Source organism: Hemicordylus capensis, chromosome 3 (genome assembly GCF_027244095.1).
Source record: "Hemicordylus capensis ecotype Gifberg chromosome 3, rHemCap1.1.pri, whole genome shotgun sequence".
NCBI classification, from domain to species: domain Eukaryota; kingdom Metazoa; phylum Chordata; class Lepidosauria; order Squamata; family Cordylidae; genus Hemicordylus; species Hemicordylus capensis.
The window spans coordinates 191,520,624-191,540,439 of NC_069659.1; the positions used below are offsets into that span (position 1 = coordinate 191,520,624).

At 47.8% G+C, this 19,816-nt stretch overlaps 2 protein-coding genes and 1 long non-coding RNA gene across 14 annotated transcripts in view; 2 read left to right on the top strand and 1 right to left on the bottom strand.

The window, feature by feature from the left end:
- Positions 1–10,132, bottom strand: part of MXD4 (MAX dimerization protein 4) — a 58,536-nt gene extending 48,404 nt beyond the window's left edge. Inside the window, exons 1-2 of the mRNA XM_053307885.1 lie at positions 9,799–10,132; positions 9,363–9,450 (exon numbers count right to left, since the gene is read on the bottom strand). Of these exons, the coding sequence (XP_053163860.1) occupies positions 9,363–9,450; positions 9,799–9,868 (158 nt within the window). The 5' untranslated portion in view covers positions 9,869–10,132. The remainder of the gene's footprint in view (positions 1–9,362; positions 9,451–9,798) is intronic.
- Positions 10,133–10,341: 209 nt separating this feature from the next.
- On the top strand, positions 10,342–13,888 carry LOC128350154 (uncharacterized). The gene is made up of 2 exons (XR_008319179.1): positions 10,342–10,402; positions 13,579–13,888. It is a non-coding gene; the product is annotated as an uncharacterized LOC128350154 (long non-coding RNA).
- A 4,987-nt stretch (positions 13,889–18,875) lies between these two features.
- CFAP99 (cilia and flagella associated protein 99) overlaps positions 18,876–19,816 on the top strand; it is a 157,943-nt gene continuing 157,002 nt past the window's right edge. For all 12 annotated transcript variants that reach the window (XR_008319332.1, XM_053308826.1, XM_053308837.1 and 9 more), the window contains exons 1-2: positions 18,876–19,021; positions 19,462–19,595. Coding sequence is in view for 11 of the 12 variants with exons in the window: in XM_053308837.1 (XP_053164812.1) it covers positions 19,479–19,595 (117 nt within the window). In the remaining variant the exon portion in view is untranslated. The remainder of the gene's footprint in view (positions 19,022–19,461; positions 19,596–19,816) is intronic.

Below are 19,816 nucleotides of genomic sequence, written 5' to 3' on the forward strand. Positions count from 1 at the left end.
GATTTTTGATCGCCCGACTGTCGCGGGCTGCTTTGGGTAAGGAAGTCTCGGCCAGCTGGGAGGGCGTGGGGGGGGGGAGGCCAGAGGAAGTGGGGCGGGGGGGAACTCTCCCCTACTAGCGCCCGTTATCACAACGGGCCTGAAACACTAGTTCCCTATAAAATCATTTTTAAAGCTCATTTACCTCCAGAAATGGGCACAGCCAACGTATCAGCCAAAGCTGATAAGCGCTCTTGGCCACTGCCTCAACCTGAAAAATCAAAGAGAATTTTGGATCCAGGAGCGCTCCCAAGCTACATTAATTTTCAGGGAGTGTAACTCCATCCAGAACAGGCAGATCTAAACCATCTCTAGGGTCACGATGGGTGTGGGGGGGTGTCATCCTTGTGGGATTGGGGAGTTGAATCCAAATAAGACCCATTACCACCTCCAGGCAGGCACTTAGGGAAATCTTATTTATTATTTCTCTTTATAAACCATCCTTAGCCATTTTTGGAACGGCGGTATAGAAATCGAATCAATAATAATAATAATAATAATAATAATAATAATAATAATAATAATAATAATGCCACTGCCTTATGAAGTTGATATGGAGAAATAGATTTGGGTGTCATTGGCATATTGATAACACCCTGCACCAAATCTCCTGATGATATCTTCCAGCTGTTTCATGTAGATATTTAAGAGCATTGGCGACATGATGGAGCCTTGTGGAACTCCACACATTAATTCTCGCTTTGCAGAGCAACAGACTCCAAGTGACACTATCTGGAATCTACCTGAGAGGTAAGAACGGAACCACTGTAAAACAGTGCTACCCAATCCCATCTCCCTCAAGCAACCAAAAAGGATACCAAAAACCAGTTTGAAATGTGTCTAGATAATCAGTTTCCTCCAAGACTGCCTGGAGCTGAGAGGCCATTTAAATAATTTTAAAACTAAAAAGTAGTATAGCTTTAATGTGGCATAACTGGCTGACATACAGTGCCAGAATGCACCAGCTCAGCAAGAGAGCAGCCTAACAGAACTTCTCAACTAACTGCAACAGTTAAGTGGGGAAGCACTTTTTGAAGCCCTTCCCCAGGAAACCCTCTGTGCCACCCAAAAACATGTCTCCAAAGGCTGCACAACCCTCAAGAACATATTTTTCAGGTTACTGAAAAATATGTCAGCCAGTTTTTAGAACCATGCTCTTTATTAGTGAGCAAATATTCCCTTTCTTTCAATGGAGCAGCCACCTGCTACCTATCAAGAGAGAGAAGCGCGAATTGTCTACTTTATTACATGAAAACTACAATGGTGAGGAGGAAGAGGCAGTGGGCATGCCACATGCTCCAAGGTACCACAGGCAAAGAGTTGTTCCTGCCAAAATTAGCTTCTCTGCACATGCAGAAAGTGGATTTCTTTTTATTTCTCTTCTGCTCATTTCCTCAGTTCTAGCTCACTTCTGCTAGTTCAGTTCTAGCAATGTTTCCTTTTTGTTCCCCCTGGTAGGACTCTTATACTTTTAAATGCTTCATGACTGGCAGAAATGTAATAGGTGAAGGTTACTGCAGCCTCATCATGGCAAAAAGCTGCAGTTGTTACAATCCTGCCAGCCATCTTGGCAAAAGAAGGTCACAACCCTGCTTGCCTAATTACAATTACTATTACTACTATTATTTAGATACTGCTTTTCAACAAAGAAATTATCAAAGTAGTTTACACAGAAAAGGAATAAGAAGATGGTTCACTGTCCCCAAATGGGCTCACAGTCTAGAGAAGAAATACAACATCCACTGGAGGAATGCTGGGGTTGAATAAGGCCAGTTGCTCTCCCCCTACTTAATAGAAAGAGAATAATCACTCTGAAAGGTGCCTCTTTGTCTTTGCCCAGTTAGTAGGGGTAATAGAAGCTACTGATCTCTAGACAGCCATTATTTCTCTGTCAGCCACAATCTGAAGCCACAGTTTTAAAGTATAAGGGCATCATCATGCATTATTCAGTGTCTTCCCCCTATTCAGCTAGCAATGAATGTTATGGTACACCCTCCCTGCCCCCACATGACAGGCTCATCAGAAGGAAATGAGAGGACACCATTTCAATTAAGCTATTCATTTGGAAGAACAAGGAGGGTGTCTGCCCTATAGTTAATGCTACTGGACTGAATATCCAAGTAAATCACAGTGATTAGAGACAAGAATAGTTGGATAACATTTACATCAATGACTGAAAAACCTGCATATTGTCTCAGTGATGCTTCAGCAACCATCGTGGTAGGGGAGGCACAGCATGGGTTAAACTGACAGAGATTGGTGGCTTTCAGAAGCATCAGCTTGAATTAATCGCTTTCCTGCCCTTCCTTCTGTTCTGCTCTTTTTGGTAGGAATTGTTCTAAAGTGCATCAGATATTACTATAGTGGGCGGTTGCTGCTGCCAGGAGGAACTGGGTGTAAATAAGTTATACGAGTATGTCCCACTTTTAGTTCAGGCCATTTCAGACACACCAAGTTCCTGTTATTCAGCCTACTGCCTCTTATGCCAACCTTCCTCCAACTTAGTCTTTTTCACCTGTGCAAAAGCAGCAGCCCCATACACACAAATTTAACAGTGAAGGTTTTCCCTTCACCTTATCACCTGCCAGTCAGACTGCTATTATAGGGACAAAAGCAAAGGTACTAGAAGAGGTGCCAGCCCCACTCTAGTCACCCTGCCTCTTGGCTCTCTGCCTGTCGGCTTCCATTTCAACACAATCTGCTTCTTCTGAGGGGCTGTGACTGAAATGACCAAGGCCAGGATTTACCTCTCCAACCCCAACTCTTGTTCCACTGCTAGTTACTTCATTCCAATCAAAAGTTATAATCCACTTTTCCATCGAATAGGATCCTCAGGGTGGCATATAATAAAGAAAAAGAGATCAACAATCAAATAGTTCAGCAACAGATAAATTAAGAACAGAATCAGCAAGACCACCAAGCAGCAGCTTAAAAAACCCAACAGCTCCTGGGGGCAAGAATTAAAGTAACGCTTGAAGGCATGCCAAGGATGGCCAGCCAAAGAAAGGTTAATGAGCGCAGTAGAGAAGCCTCCAGGAGGAAAGAGTTCTGCCGTCTGGATAGTGCATTCAAGGAAGTGAATGTAATCATGTACCCACCAACTGCACTTCAGATGGAGGAGGGATGCAGAGCAGGGCCCTTCCAGCAGATCTCAATGGATGTGGAGGTTTGTATGGGAGCAAGTGGTCCTTCAAACAAGTCTAGCCCCAAACCATTTAGGGTTTCAGAGATGATAACCAGTACTTTGAACTGGACTCAAACAAATCATGGACCAAGAATGACAAAATAATACCAGAGCATTAAGCACTGCCATGCTTGCTACCACAAGGCCAGCTCTCCCCCTGTTAAAAAGGAGGCAGAGTGTGAGGGCAAAAAACCTACAGCATTCCCAGGAGGTCTCCCATCTAAGTATTAACCAGATCCAAACCCGCATAGCTTCTGAAATCAGACAAGATTGGCATGTTCATGGTGGTATGGCCGATCAGTAGATGTGCCTAAGCATGTGTAAGTGGTAAGATTTGCCTTCTGCAGGAAAGGGGCAGCTCAAATCTAGTTGTGAAATGCAGTTTCTATCCCTCTACCAGCCCAACCTTTTGGGCTCTATCTTTTTAGAACGTGTAGACCCCAAGGAGATTGATGTACCTAACAGAAGGGAAAACCTTGACTAGGTGTGGCAGTTCTCAGCACAATGCTGTCTGTGTGAATAAAAAGAAACATTACAAGCAAAACACAAGGTTCTCAACCCCATATTTCCCTCATAATGTGAGGGCATGCAGGGGAGGACCAGCCTACCCATCAAGTTTCCCCTGAAAATGACTCTTCAGGAAATTTTTAAAAATCCCTGCCCCTCAAATGGGCACCAGAACTGGTGAACCTAGCTGTGGGATAAAAGCAGGACAGAATAATCTACCCTACTAACTGAGCAAAGTGGCACCTTTTAAAAGTGGCGATTCTCTTTATTGAGCAAGCGGAGAGCAACTGCCCCTATCCATCCCCAGGACAAGCATCCCTCCGGTGGCTGTTGCTGGGGTCTATCATGTTTCTTTTCTTTAGATTGAGCGACCTTTGGGGACAGGGATCCATATTTATTTATTTAAAATGCAATATATACATTGTTGTTCTAGTAGTAGTAGCTAGCACAGGAGGGATTAAACACCCCTCGCACCTATCCTCTTTTTTGTGTGCCCCGTTCATTCTCCTTTGTTTTGGAGAACATGAACTCAAACCATATATGCTGAGATAACATCAAGCTAGGCTCCGAGCAGAAAGACCTGTGTTCAATTCTTTCTGCCTCCAATTTATAAAAGGTAAGATTTGATCATGACCACAGCACAGGTTTAAGCACAAGCTCTTGTGTTTAAGCACATCTGCTCTTCACACAATCCTGCTATTTCCTCTGCTGTTGACTGATAAGAGGGGTCCCTGCTGGTGCTAAGGTACAGGGTGCGTCTGTCTCTTGAACTGGGACTTAGAGCAGCTGGTTCCCACATCTTACCTCCTTTGCAGTGTTCTCTCTAATGTTTTTCATCTGTGTGTGGACTGAGTTTTGTTCTGGGCAGCAATGTCAAGGCATTGTGTATGCACATGCATTCAGAGTGTGGCCTTCCTGATTCCACCCGAGCGGGATCTAAAATTAACTGAGCGGACATCAAAAAATGTGTGAGCGTGCACACACCTTAGCGGGAACACTGCTCCTTTGCCACCCATGCCCCAGCAAAGTCACAGGGATTAAGACTCTGTGGAGCAACAGCAGTCTCTAGGTTTCAATGCTGGGCTGAGCTGAGCCCCAACCTGGATGGAGTCCTACTGCTCAATCCAATGATGATATATCATTGAATCCTAACCCTCAAACCTCTGCTTCCAAGTCAGCCCAGCAGTTCGAGCAGTTTGTCAAATCTAGCAGCAATTAATTAATTAATTATTATATTCGATTTCTATACCGCCCTTCCAAAAATGGCTCAGGGCGGTTTACACAGAGAAATAACAAATAAATAAGATGGATCCCTGTCCCCAAAGAGCTCACAATCTAAAAGAAACATAAGGCAGATACCAGCAACCGTCACTGGAGGTCCTGTGCTGGGGGTGGGTAGGGCCAGTTACTCTCCCTCTGCTAAATAAAGAGAATCACCATGTTAAAAGGTGCCCCTTTGCCAAGTTAGCAGGGGTGAGCTAGGAAGATTTCCCTCATCTGCCCACCAGCCCAGCTTCAATAATGCCTTCTGCCTCTGGCTTTCTACTTTTGTCTGATCTGGTACTAAACCCTGCCAATCTTTGACCCAGCCTCTAGCCCTTTGCGCCTCTTGCCTGTGCCTAAACTCAAGTATTTGCTCTACAGCCTGCTTCAGAGTCTTTCAGGCTGAGAAAAAAAGGGAGTGTTTCTTGTAATGCTTTTAGGCCAACGGCTACCATTCCTTAGGTTCCAGAAACAGTCTGGCCAGTTCAAAGACAGCGCAAAAGGCTGGCAAGCATCCCTTCCAGCAGTGAACCAGACATTTCCACCCAGATCCTCCTGTGTGAAGCTGTTTCTTAACAGGTGGGGTCCTTGCCACCAGTGAAGCAGCTTTCCCCATGAGCTGCTTTGGAACAAGCTAACCTGTTCCTGAAGCCCAGGAGAATGGCAGCAACAAGGATGCAGGGCTTCTCTGGGTCAATCTTTTTGCACTGGGAAAGGCACCCTCTGACAGGACTAAAACTCAGGATCTAAATTTAACCGAGCTGGAGAACGCAGTCCCTGACCCACAGATTCTAGTGAGCATTAGTGGGCTACATACACATCTTTCTTTTTACACACGTGGTGTATTGTCAGCCTTCATCACCTGGATGATTATGGGGGCCTAAATTCAGACTCTCCCCTGTCCTCCAGACAGGTCGTCACTGCTGCCAGTACAGCCAGCACCAGCCATCTGTTTGGCACTGAATGCATGGTCCCAGCAAGACATGTTTGGAATCCTGGTGAGCGGGAAGCCACTTTAGTGTCATCTGGAGCATGGTAAAAGAAAGTGGAGAGAAGATTAAAGCAACCACCACCACTGCTTTTCTGATCTTGTTTGTTCCTCTGGAAGCAGTTATTCCCGTGTATAGAGGACCAATGGGATAACGTTGCACATGTCTGTATGTAATGTCTAAGTTTGTCCATGTGTAACTGTTTGACTTATGCTGTTAACATTGCATTCTTATGAGATACGAAAATACAAAAAGTGCTCTTAAAATATATTGCCACATGCAATTTAATCTTGAAAATACACAAGACTAGGACATTAAGTGTAGATGAAAACTATCTCTGTCTTCCAATCTAAAATGATACCTAGAAATAAGTCCCATTGGACAGACAGGGAGTTATTTTAACTAAATATGCATTGGATCAGGCTGTACACATATTTGCTGATTAAGTATTTCTTGCACATAAACAGTTGAGGCAACGCTCTATATAAATATCCACTGGCAGCCACCATAGTTTCTGTGAAGAGTTTTGGATTCATCCGTTAAAGTCTTCCCATATTACAGCATTAAGTTCTTCAAAACAAAAACACCTCCATAAACTCTTGCTGATCACACTACCTGAGCATAATGCTCCATGCTTCCCTGACTGAAATTTCTGCTGCTACTGCCTCCTACATGGAGAGTTTTCTCTGAATCTTGTCAATGCTCCTTGACTTTGACGCCCTAAGTTAAATTTTAAATATTACAACACAAACATATAGCTAAGTCTTGCACATATAAACAATTATAGTAATACAATACATTAAAGTTTCAGTGGAAAAAGTTATTTCATTTACAGTGAAGGACTTTAAGAAGTGTATTCAGGAATGCAAAAAAAACCAACAACAACAACAACAACAAACACCTAGAAACCTACAGGACAGGCATGGGAGGCAGAAGCAGACCCTGTGATTATTTTAGATTCCTTTGCATACAGTTTTCAAGGAAATATTTATAGGAACAAAGTGGAGGAGTGGGACTACATTAGCAATAGATACATGACTAGGAGACCAAGGCGGGTGGGGAAGGCAGTGGGGTACACTTTAACATAACCCAAGTTCTATGTGGCCGTGGCCAACACAGGACAGTTAGTACCTGCTGTTGGAAGAGAACAGAGGATAGGGAAGCTAAAGGGGGGAATCCACCTGAGTTGCTCCATAACCAAACCACAGAAGGCCAACATCTTGATTTATTTTTCTCTATGTAAACTGCTTTGGGAACTTTTGTTGAAAAGCAGTACATAAACATTCATCGTCTGGTTCTCTTTAAGAAATGCAATGTAAAAGGCAGGGCGCAATACAATTTGAAGCACATAGCTCTCCAATTCATGGTAAGCTGGCAAACTCATGATAAAGCACTTGTGACTAGATGTAAACAAGTTCCAGGGACTCCAATCCTCTGCACACTTACCTGGGACTGGCAATAAGTGCTACGGAGCTCCGAGGAATTCACTTCTAAATACACGTGTGAAACATCGAGCTGCAAATGCCAGGCTGTCCTTAGGGGTGTGCAATGGGAGGTGTGCATGGCAACGTGAGGGTGGCTCAAGTCTGTCACAGCAGCTACCCTGGGACTTGGCTGACCTTGCAGCATGCTCTGGTTTGCCGAGTATAGCGCACTGTGGGGCCCAGTCAAGTTGGAGGGCAACTGATGTGACAGGCGGGAGCCATGCAATGGGCCAGCAGCAGTGGGAAATCTCCTCACTGCCACCACTGGCAGAGCACAAGTCCGGCCCACCACAGCAGCCATACACCGACTCAGTCAGCCCCTTGTTGACTGAGCAGAGCATGTTGTGGGATCCAGCCTAGTTGGAGGGCAGCTGCTGCAACAGGTGGGAGCCACACGCTAAGCTGGCAGCAGTGAGAACTATCTGCTCCGCAGCAGCTCTCGCCCACCACAGCAGCCACCCTCTGGCTCAGCCAGCCCTGCAGCACCCTCTGGTTTGCTGAGAAGAGCACACTCCTGGGCCTGGCGGAGTTGGAGGGAAATGCTGCATCAGGCTGCAGCTGCTCGGCAGGCTGCTGATGGCAGCAGGAAATCTCTGCGCCCCTACCAGTGGAGCCTAACTCCCGCCCACCGCAGCAGTTGCCCTCCGAATCAGCAGCCAACCATGTGATGCACTCTGGCTGGCTGAGCAGAGCATGCCACAGGGCCCAGCCTGGTTGGAGGACAACTGCTGTGATGGGTGGGAGCTTTGCTCTGGGCCGGGGCCGAGGGTAATCTCCATGCTGGCACCCCTGGCAGACGACAGCTTCCCCTCGTCCCAGCTGCTACAACAGGTAGGAGCTGTGCTCTGGGCCAGTGGGGGTGGTCCCCAGCTGCTGCAGCCACCCTCTGACTCAGCCAGCCATGCAGGACACTCTGGTTTGCCGAAAAAAGCACAGAGTGAGGTCTGGCCAAGTTGGAGGGGAAACAGTAGGGCAGGTGGGACCTACACTTCAGGCCAGCAGCAGTAGGAAATCTCCATGCCACAGTCCCCACCCGCCACAGTAGGCACCCTCCAACTCAGCCAAGCCCATTACACACTCCAGTGTGCTGAGCAGAGCACGCCGCAAGGCCTGACTGAGTTGGAGAGCAGCCACTGTGAGAGGCAGAATGCACACTCCAAGCCGGGAGTGGTGGGAAATATCCATGCCACTGACAGAGGGCAGCTACCGCCTGCCTCAGCAGCCACCCTGCAACTCAACCAGCCCCTTGGCAGGCTCAAGTTTGCCAGGAAGAGCACACCGTGGGGCCTGGGCAAGTTAAAGGACAGCAGCTGAAACAGGTGGGAGAGCCGCACTCCAGGTTGGCAGCAGTAAGAATCTGGGGAATCTCCACACCACTAGCAGGGTACAGATCTCCAACTCTGCCAGTCCTAATGCACACTAGCACTGGGGACAAGGAGATTCCTGCCTGCAATCTCCCCACCGCTGCCACTGGTGGTGCAGTGTAGAAGGGTGTGGTGGGGCTTGAGGTGATGCCCCTTTTCGCTCACCCTAGGGATAGCTCTGAATCTGGAATACTAAAGAAGTGCATCAGCTTTTTCCAAAGTGGAGAAATAAACCGAAGTTGAACCTCAAAGCTGGGCTACAGAAAAGAAGTTGTGAACTTAGGGGGCGGGGGAAGGGTAGTTTTAACACGCAGAGGTTGCTCCGGAGACTCTGCTGTACGCGTGGCAGCATTTATCCGAGAGACCAAAACAGAGCCCAGCCCAGAAGGGCGGAAAATGGCGACTGCTGCTGCGATCAAGGAAGTCGCAATACCTTGATCAGCACATTAAGCTAGATACTTAGGGAGAAAGGATGCCACCCCAGCCCCAGTGTAGTGAGACAAAGAGAAAGGGAGGGCGCACCATCGCTTACCGGTTATTTGGGGATTTCCTGGCTTTTGATTTCCTTCTGGTATAGTCACTGTCGAAGGGCAACACCGAGGCATAACCGTGCTCTGCCTCTACACGAGAAGAAATGGTTAGCAAGCGAAGGTGACCATGTATAGCAGGATTGATTTGTAAGCCGAAAACAGAACAAAATGTTGTTTACGATGGTCACAATAGAAGATAAAGTGTGCAAATAACTTATTCTGAGAGGAGGCGAAGTAGTGGATAGGAAAAATAGAATTACGTAGAACGTGGGCCAGCAGTACCACCGGAGCAACTAGGGGTTGGATGGTTTGGAAACCCCTTGACACCAAAAACCAGCTTCTGCTCCCCAAGTTTAAATCCCGCGGCCACCTGCGCATCATATCTCAAACTCGGGGTGGGGGGGAGGGGAACTCAGCTTGTTACTAACAGTTATGTACCTCTCTCTCGCCTTTCCAAGTATTCTGCGGCTTCCAGGAGCATTAACAGGGAATTCCATTCCATTTTCATAAGCCCTCCAACAGCTTTGCTTCGTTCTCTTTTCCAGTGCCTAAATACAGGCAGGCAAATGTGCGGCAGAAAAAACTCAGGATTTCACGAGTACAGGATCCCGCAAAGTGTCTTTTTAACAACCCAGGTCTCCAAAACTACAGTTGCACATTACTCTCTTGCCAGTCAATAACGCTAGTTGCTGGATTCTGAGAGCCAATCAGACGCAGTTAATAACAGCCTTCCAACCCCTCAGTCAAAGAGAATGTTGACAGAACTGGGATCCTATTCCCTGATAGGCTAACAACTGTAGCAACACTATAGAAGCCAAAGCGTAGCAACAGCACGTGATAACCCAGCCCCCTGGCTCTCTGAGTGGCCGTCTGAGCTTATGCAAAGCAGGCAATGGTGAGTGATTGGGCGCGAGAAGCCTATGCAAATAACGTAAATTAGACTAGGGCCAATGCTCTAAAAGTAGTTTTCTTCTGTGGGGGCGGGGACGATAGTTTCAGTTGGTAATTCCGATTGAGCGCGGTCTGAGTGGTGGCATTACAAGTATGTGGAAGAGCATAGACCCATCCTCTTTTTCAGGAAAACTAATGGCATTATTCTGGAATCACGCAAGTAGAAAGGAGGCTGTTTAAGATGGCAATCCTAGCAACATTTAGTTGGGGAGTAAGGGCTGGACTGCACGTTACACACAGATTTCAAACCCCTGAGCTGGACAGTGGGCTCTGGGGGCTGCGGGCAGTAGATGATTGGATGAGCTGTGTCCTGAAGCGGCAGGGTGTTGGCGAGTGGGCGACAGTTCCTGGCAGTGGCAGGGGGAAGCAAGGACTGCGAGATAGAGATAGAAAGATGGAAGACACATAGAGAGAGAGAGTTGTGGGGAGAAGAGAGCGAGGGAGTGGCGGGGGGGGGAAGAGGGCGAGCGAGGGAGTGGCGGGGGGAAGAGGGTGAGCGAGGGAGTGACCGAGAGAGAGAGGGCGGCGGGGGGAAGAGGGAGAGAGAGAGACGGGCGGCGGGGGGAAGAGGGCGGGCGAGCGAGCGCTGGGGGGAGAGGGTGGGCAAGCGCGGGGGGGAAGAGGGCGGGTAAGCGTGGGGGGGGAGAGGGTGAGCGAGCACTGGGGGCAAGTGAGGGAGTTGGGGGGGATGCCACAGGCTCAGTGCACGACCGCGCAGATGCTCTGTGTCAGCGCATTTACTTTAATTCAGGGTAGAGAGCCTGAAATGTCCCTGAGGGTGTCAGGTCACACTGTGCCTATAGCTCTACAAAACTTATGCAGCAGATTTAAGTGAAAAGGACACTGTACTTCCTCCTTCTCTTCCTCCTCCTCATCCGTACAAGTAAAAAACAAACACATCAGGGTTCTCACCAAGCCCTTATCCCACTGAGTTCCTATAGAACTGTTTTTCTATTTGCAGGGAGTTTTATCATTAGAGAGCATTCAAAGATGTCATCCCCCAACTGCGATCTGAAGTTTTGCAATCCATTCTACTACCTCTGCATTCTACCTCCATGCATGAGATTTTCCAGACTGTGATTTATACCACTTTGACTATTGATTCCTACTAGGCAATGTTGCTGGATGGCTAAACAACATAATGCCCTTCCTGTATTTTTTGTTCACAATTAGCTGTCCAGTCTGTGAGAGGTATTCACTTTTTCAGTGGTACTTTTTTATTGTCTTGAATGCACAGGGCAAAATATTCTGGGAATAGGAGCAGTGTGTGGTCAGATTCAGTGGAAGCTGCAAAGTGTGGCTACCCTGTTGGCGTAGTGATATACAAGTGAGTTGGCTCCCTCCAGCATGCCCTTCATTTTTCACAGATGGGCACAGTTCTTTCCTGCAGCACACACTCCTCTGCCAGTTTTTTTTTTTAAACCTCATGTGCTGGTTTTCTGATAGCCAGTTTCTTCATAGCTCAAGAAACTGCTGCGTGAGGCAAAGGCCAATATGACTCCTTCACCCTGCCCACCTCCCCACCCACTGGTGCATGGGTAGGTGGGTGTTCTTATATTATGCTGTGGGTGTCAGAGGCATTGATAGATACTTCCCTAAAAGGTCCAGTCTATTTCATTTTTTCCCCACCCTGCCTCTCTCCCTTATCATCACAGCAACCTTCTGGAATAGGCTGTGTTGCGAGTTGGTGAATGGGCTCAGGTTACCTAGTGAAAAAGACACTGCAAACATGCAAAGTCAAGCAACATGTTTAAAGTAGTGTCTTTGTTCAGCCCTTAGTCTCCTTTCCTTATAACAGTGCAAGAAAAATCAGCTAGAGATAAGAGTGAAGCTTCCCTTCCAAAATCACTACAAGGTGGAGTGCCAAGGGCTGGCATGGGAGAGGAGAAGAAAAAGGGGCGTTTAGGAAAGAGCAGGAGGCTGCAAAGAGAGTGGAAGAGGTGGGAAGGGAAGCGAGGAGGACACCCACCTTCCCACCTAGCTTTTGGCCAGGTACAGGATAGCAGGGGGCTGGAGGGGAAGGGAGGAGGGTGCTGCTGCTTTTGCTGTGCTGCTGCCTGCTCTGTGTTGACAATGAGAAGCAGAGAAGATATGCTCCTAGCTAACATACTGTGCTAGCATACACAGCCAAGTGTCTGGCCACATGTTGAAAACCTGTCTCCCAGACTCCACAGCTCAGCACCCAGGGCCATCTCCAGCTCTTGTGGGGTCCAGGGTGAGAATTGTTGCTGAGAGGAGGGAATATGATGAATGACTATTGTATATTATTTTAGCTTATGCCTGCCGGTCTTAACAACCTTTGGCTACCCCATTAACTTCCTTCACAGTGAAACTGAGAATCTGAATCTCCCTTTTCTCCTGCAATCAATACTCCACATAATGAAACAATTAAGAACTAGTGTGGTATATTGGTTAGAGAATTGGGTTCAGATCTTTAGATCATATACTCTCTTTCTGCCTAACTTGCCTCAGGATTGTGGTGAGGATAAGAGCAGGGAGGAAAAGCCATGTATGCCAACCTGAGCTACTTTGTGGAAGGGCAGGATCAGGGGCGGAGCCACTATTGGGCGAATGGGTTTAAAGAACCCAGGTCGCCAATGGAAAAGGCCGCCAAAGCCCCATGGTTTGGGCTCCAGAAGAGCCCAGAGTGAACTCCTCCCTCCCATGCCAGGGCGAACTCTGCGCTAGTTATTTCAGGCCGCGCCGACTGCCCGATAGAACGTTTTTCCCTTCCTCTCCCTCTCTGGAGGGAGAGAAAGGGGATAACATCCTATCAGGCAGTCGATGCTGCCTGAAATGACGAGCTAAGAGCTCGTCTGGGCTCTCTGTATCCCAGGCCACTCCCCCTTTGCTGGGTTCTGCCATGCTCCCTTTGCCTGGGTTGCTAAGAGCCCAGACGAGCTCTCAGCATGTCATTTCAGGCAACGCACGCACGCTCGCCACTTCCGGCCAACCGGGGGAATGGGGCGGCAGGGAGGAATGCTGCCGCCCCAAGGGGCTTAAAGTTTACAGAGTGCCAGCGGGGGCAATGCAGCGTTGTGTGTGTGTGAGTACACCCTCCCCTGCCCTTAAAGTACTACCCCCGCCGGTGCCGAAGACTCTTCGTGCACATCCCTAATAACTAATGGGCATCCCCATCCTTTAAAGTATGCAGGGCAGATGTCATGGTTTGCTATGCAATGCTCTCTTTTTGGAGATGATTAGCACTGCTTCTTCCAGTCTATTCCATTCACAGAAGAACTCTTACACTCAGTTTCCTTCCAACAGTTCACAAGAAGGCCCATTTTAGAGCCAGCTGGTGAGCATGATATCAAAAAGAGACCTCGTTTGTTTGGGCAGAGGCTGGGAAGAAGCGGCCACTGTATCTCAAGAAGGACATTGAAGAACTGGAAAAGGTGCAAAAGAGGACAACCAAGATGATCAGGGGCCTAGAGCACCTTCCTTATGAGGCAAGGCTACAGCATCTGGAGCTTTTTCATTTGGAAAAGAGGCAACTATGGGGAGATTTCCATCTCACAATACTAGAAATAATAATAATAATAATAATAATAATAATAATAATAATTCAATTTCTATACCTAAATTTCAATTTCTAAATGGGGCATGCCATGAAAATGAAGTCCAGAAAATGTAGGACTAACAAAAGGACATACTTTTTCACAGCGCATAATTAATCTATGGAATTCTCTGCCACGGGATGTGGACTTAGACAAATTCATGGAGGATAGGTCTATCAATGGCTACTAGTCTGGTGGCTGTAGGCCACCTCCAGCCTCATAGGCAAGATGCCTCTCAATACCAGTTGCAGGGGAGCAACAGCAAGAGAGAGGGCATGCCTTCACCTCTTGCCTGTGGGCTTCTCAGAGGCATCTGGTGGGCCACTGTGTGAAACAGGATGCTGGACTGAATGGGCCTTGGGCCTGATCCATCTTGATGCTCCTCATTGTTAATAAGCATTGAGAAATAGGGGTGGGGATAGAAATTATATCCTGCAGATGGTAACCCCACCCCACCCCCCAATAGGAAACTCCTTTTTCAGCATCATATTCCAAATTTTCTCCATTCAACCATGTTTGAAGGTATGTGTGGGCAAGTTTAGATGACCCTTTTCAACGTAAGATTATTTATATGTGGGATTTTTGTGACTATGTGAAATGCAGATTCAGGTGAACAACTCAATGTCCATATAATTAATTATCTCCCTAACATGTTTGCAATCCTACTATCGTTTTGTTTCCTGGATGCTGGCCCATCATTCCTCTCTGTGGGAACTCTATGACTTATGGTGGTATCAGGCAGCAGCAATATAGGAAGATGATGAAAGGCATCATCTCATACTGCATGGGAGGAGGCAATGGTAAACCCCTCCTGTTTAACCAAAGAAAACCACATGGCTCTGTTGTCGCCAAGAGTTGACACCGACTGGATGGCACAACAAGAACAACAGGCTTCAAACAGCTCATCTTTCCGATAGACATCTATCTATCTATCTATCTATATACTTATTTCTGGTAGACAGGCCATGGAAGGAGGCGATTGGCTGAGTTTGCAAGCAGAAGCACCTGATTGGGCAGTGGGGATTCCATATGCAGAGTTTGCAAGCAGAAGCACCTGATTGGGCAGTGGGGATTCCATATGCAGATAGGGAGAAGGAGCCTGTGAGAGCAGAAGCACCATGGTGACTGGGCAGTGGGGATTCCCTATGCAGATAAGGAGGAGGGGTCTGTGGTCAGTTGGGCAGTTGGAATGCAACAGTTACAGGTCAGAAGATGTTCTTGATATAAAAGAACAGCAGGCAGGGGTCTGCAAAAAGACAGGCTGTGAAGGAGGAAAGAGCCCCTTCAGGAGAAGGAGGATGCCGTTGTGTAAATGAAAAAAATCTGTTAACTCAGGGAGGGAGGAAGAAAAAACATGAAGGGAGGGGGAAGAAAGAGTGGGGAAGAGTGAGTGGAGGAGAGAGAAAGAGAAAAAGAAGGGAGGGAGAAGAGAGACAATAGGAAAGGCAAGGGAAATAATGGCGGTGGTCAGGATGCAGAGGTGGAGGGCCGGCAGGCGAAGCCCCCTCGGCCAGAAGAGGTGGGTGGACGGCGGACGAAGCCCTGCCGGCCAGGAAGAGGAGGCGGTGGCGGGGAGAAATGATGGTGGTGATGAGGAGGTGGGCAGACGGTGGGTAAAGCCCTACCAGCCAGGAGGAGAAGGTGGGAGGTGGTGGTGGGATGCCCTGGCCCGCCCAATGGGGAGAGCTGTGGGGGGAGCGAGCGAGCGAGCTGCGGGGGGAGAGCGAGAGCGAGCGAGCTGCGGGGGGGCAAGAGTGAGCGAGCTGCGGGGGGGAGCGAGAGCGAGCGAGCTGCGGGGGGGAGCGAGAGCGAGCGAGCTGCGGGGGGAGCGAGAGCGAGCGAGCTGCGGGGGGAGCGAAAGAGCGAGCGAGCTGCGGGGGGGAGAGCGAGCGAGCTGCGGGGGGAGAGCGAGAGAGCGAGCGAGCTGCGGGGGGAGAGCGAGAGAGCGAGCGAGCTGCGGGGGGAAGAGCGAGAGAGCGAGCGAGCAGCGGGGGGAGAGCGAGCGAGCTGCGGGGGGAGAGCAAGCGAGCGAGCTGCGGGGAATGTCACAGGTTCAGTACACAACTGCACAGATGCTCTGTGCGGGGTCAGCTAGTAAGTCATTATTTCTACTATGCCAGCATATCATAGTGCCTAGAATGTTGGACTCTGACCGAGAAGACCTGAGTTCGAATCCCCATTCAACCATGAAACTCAGTGTGTGTCTCTGAGCCAGTCATATAACTCTCAGCCTAACCTACCTCACAGGGTTGTTGTGAGGATAAAAATAAACATGTACACCACTCTGAGCTCCTCAAAGGAAGAGTGGGATTTAAATGCAAAAAATAAAATAAAATGATAGTAAATTCATATAGTAAATGTTGCATAGTCACACATAGTGACCAGTGTTGAGTACACTTGTGAGAAATACTCTTTCCCAGGGCAGTTGTGAGAGGTGCCCATAGAAAACTGTAGACACTTTCAGGAGTGCATTGTCTGTAAAAATACAGAGCATTTTATTTTATTTATTTTATATGGTCTATCAGTCCCATGAAGCTAAAGGGCCAATTCAAGTATGTTATATATTCTATGGCTGCAACGTCATGCACACCAAAATGGGAGTCAGTCTCATTAAATTCAATGAGACTTCTCAGTAGACATGAGCAGGATCAGGCTTATGAAAAGGAGATGGAGAAAAGGGATCACAGTGAAAAAGAGGGAAATCACCAATCACCCACACCATGAGTACGTAGTTGTGTGGGAATGGGTGGGGTGGCAATGAAAGATGGCAAGCCCTGGCCCAGGACCAGATCCAGAACTGCTGGACTAGAGGGAGGATAAGAGAGTAGAATAAAGCAGTCTACACCAGTGGTGATAACAGACTGGAGTAATATTCCTCACTTCATGGTTTCCTTTCATGCTCATGGACACCTGCCTTCTTCCTCCCCAATTCTGTGACACACCATTCCTCTCCTTCCCTGGCAACAATCTGCATAGCTTTGCAGCCCCAAAGTAGAAGTAAAAAAATAAAAATAAAAAATCTTCAAGCACCTCCATGCATAGTTTTCTTTTTTTAAAGCATGGGTATCAGAATCATATGACTGTGCGATGCAAGGCTACCACACATACTTAAACAGCTGTTTGTGGCTTGGCAGGGCACTTTCCAGATTGCACACTACAAAAGTGTCACTACGTGTCTGTTAAATGTGCTTCAATACTGCCAGTGTTTCAACATCGCAGCCCCTGCGCTGTCAGCAAGGTGCCGTTCACATTTGTGATGCCTTCTTTCAGATTTTTTCCTTGTGTTTTAGTCCTATGTTGCAAGTCCGTTGCAGAAAAAATAGCTGGATTTTTCCCTTGTAGGAGGGTTGCACACGCTATTAAGGTTTCCAAAACAATCTTGCCAAGCCGAAGGATTTTACTGCTGAACAGAGTGTAATCCGGAAAGTGCCCAGGGTGTTTTCTGGACGATGAGATTTGTTATGCTTAAAGCATTCTAAAGAGTCGTGCAATAGTGAAACATTCTGAAACCGAGAGTAAAGGTTTGTTCTATTTTTCATTGTAGGCTGGCTGCCACTCACATTTTCTGTTCATTGCAACGTTTTTTCAAGGCAGGAGATGTCCATATTCTCCCTTGTAATGCAGAGAGTGAGGGTGGGCAGACGACCAGCAGAAGTGGCAGTCTCGTGGAGAACCCAGCATGCCCCACTCCCACCCCCAAGAAGCGGCAATTAGGCTGATATGGCAAAGGCTGTTGCACCTGCTGCCGCCGCTGCCACCACAGCGCCCGCCCTCACTGCTGCAGGCACCGTAGCTGGGTCCTGTGGCCAAGCCTCAGTCGCCTCTCTCTCCGGCCCAATCTCCTCTCCAACCAGCTGCGATTGTGCCCTTGGAGAGGCGACGATGGACAGAACGGGGTCTTTGGGTGTGGAGGTTTTTTTTGCAAGGGACCTCAAAGTCCCTGCGAGCTATTAGGGAGCACTTCACACACAATTCAGGTTTTTCATCACATGTTAGTGTAGCCCAATTTATATCCAGTGTAAACAAATCCACTTTTGTGTAGGGTTTGGGGGGCAACTTAGTAAAGCCTAGCAGAAAACCGCCCAGAGACGGAAGTTTGGGTAGTATATAAGTTTGATGAATGAATAAAACCTGCGGTGACGCCTACTGTCTGGGAAAGCGTGAACAGCCCCTAATGAATCTGCTGTGCATTCACCACACTTCTTCACACAGTAAACCTCCCCATTTGGAAACCTTGTAAAAAGAGAAAATGCTGAGTGGGTGAGACAGATAAACAGGAACAATGTTTAAGGTCCAATTCATGTGTTAACTGAATCTGTTTGGTAGTCGTCGCTGAGAAACGGCTTCTCAATCTAACCTGCTCATCGCTTATTTGCAAACAAAACAGCCAGACGTGTAGCTTTTCCTATAGCGGGCTGGCTACAAACTCCCCACCCCACTCACTTTTGTCAGGAGTGCTAATTCCTATTAAATGAGTGGAAATGTGCCTTGTCCGCCCCCATCTGCAGCCGGATCCTGTACATATTTAATGAGATGTAAGGACTGTCTCCAATTTAGCGTGCAAAGGAGTGCAGGCTCAATGTCATTCTGCCAATGAAACAGCTTTGTTTAGGACCCTATATTAATTTAACTTCAGGTATATTATATAGACATGTCTGCAATCCCATGCACACCAATTTGGGAGTAAGCCCCATTACACTCAATGAGACTTACTTATCGGTAGACATTGGGTAGACTACACATTATGTATTTGTATTTTAACTGCTTGCATTCGCTTTGGGGTCCATAACTGAACCGCAGCTAAGACCATGGCGCTTGCCCCGCCCCCCTCCTCTCTCCGAGGTTTGGTCCCGCTGCTGCTGCTGCTGCTCCTCTTCCTTGCGTTTTTCCTCCGGCTGTCCTACCTCGGGTATGGGAGCCAGCCAGCCACAAGCTTCCGCTTTTTTCACCCCGGCTACCTTCAACCCGCAGCTCAAACATCCTCCCGCCATCACTCGCCCCGCCCCTCTGAGACTCCGCCCGCCTAGTCGCTCTTGCATCCTGACGCGTTGCCCTGGCAACCCTCGCTCTGCCTTGCTCAGCGCACGCCGTGGCTTCCGGCCTGGGTCCTCCCAACAGACGCCGCTGTCTTCTATCTGAGGGGTCGGCAGGAGGTTAGTCTTTGATATCGGGAAGCCTATGTCGGGCCAAGGAAGAGGGTAGCGCAGTTGAGATAGGGAATTTCAAAGCACCACGGATGAATGCTGGACTACGGCGGGGGAGACCCGAGTTCAAATCCCTATTCAGCCATGATACTAGCTGGGTGACTCTGGGCCAGTCACTTCTCTCTCAGCCTAACCTCACAGGGTTGTTGTGAGGAGAAACCTAAGTGTGTAGTACACCGCTCTGGGCTCCTTGGAGGAAGAGTGGGATATAAAATGTAAAATAAATAAAATCAAGGCTCAGTGGACAGGCCCAGGAAGAAATCTAGTGGCACTAGCTGTGCTAATCTGTGGTAGGAGTCTACTAGGAGAATGACATGCATATCTGCTGAGCTTATATGCTTAAATGAAACTGAGCAAGTAAAGCCATTTAATGATTTAATTATTTATAGAACTCTATGGAGTAAAGATGAGCAGTCAGCTAAGAGTGAAACATATTGAACTTGTGGTCCAGCAGCTTGACAAATTCAGTCCTGAAAATGAGAATATTGGACATTTCTTGGATGAATCAACTAAGGCTTTACAGGTATGTGAAATATCATGTTATCCTATACAGTTTTCACATTTTAAATGGTCATTCTAAAAACTAGCTTTTTATAGTCCATGAGCCAGGTTCACAAAATTGGGCCAACAGTACCATCTCAGGGGACAAATACTCGTAGTGATTTTTGGCAACATCTACCCCCCAGAGATGGAAAATAGGTGATAGCATTGTTGTGCTTACAGCTTTCTGTATGTTATCACCCC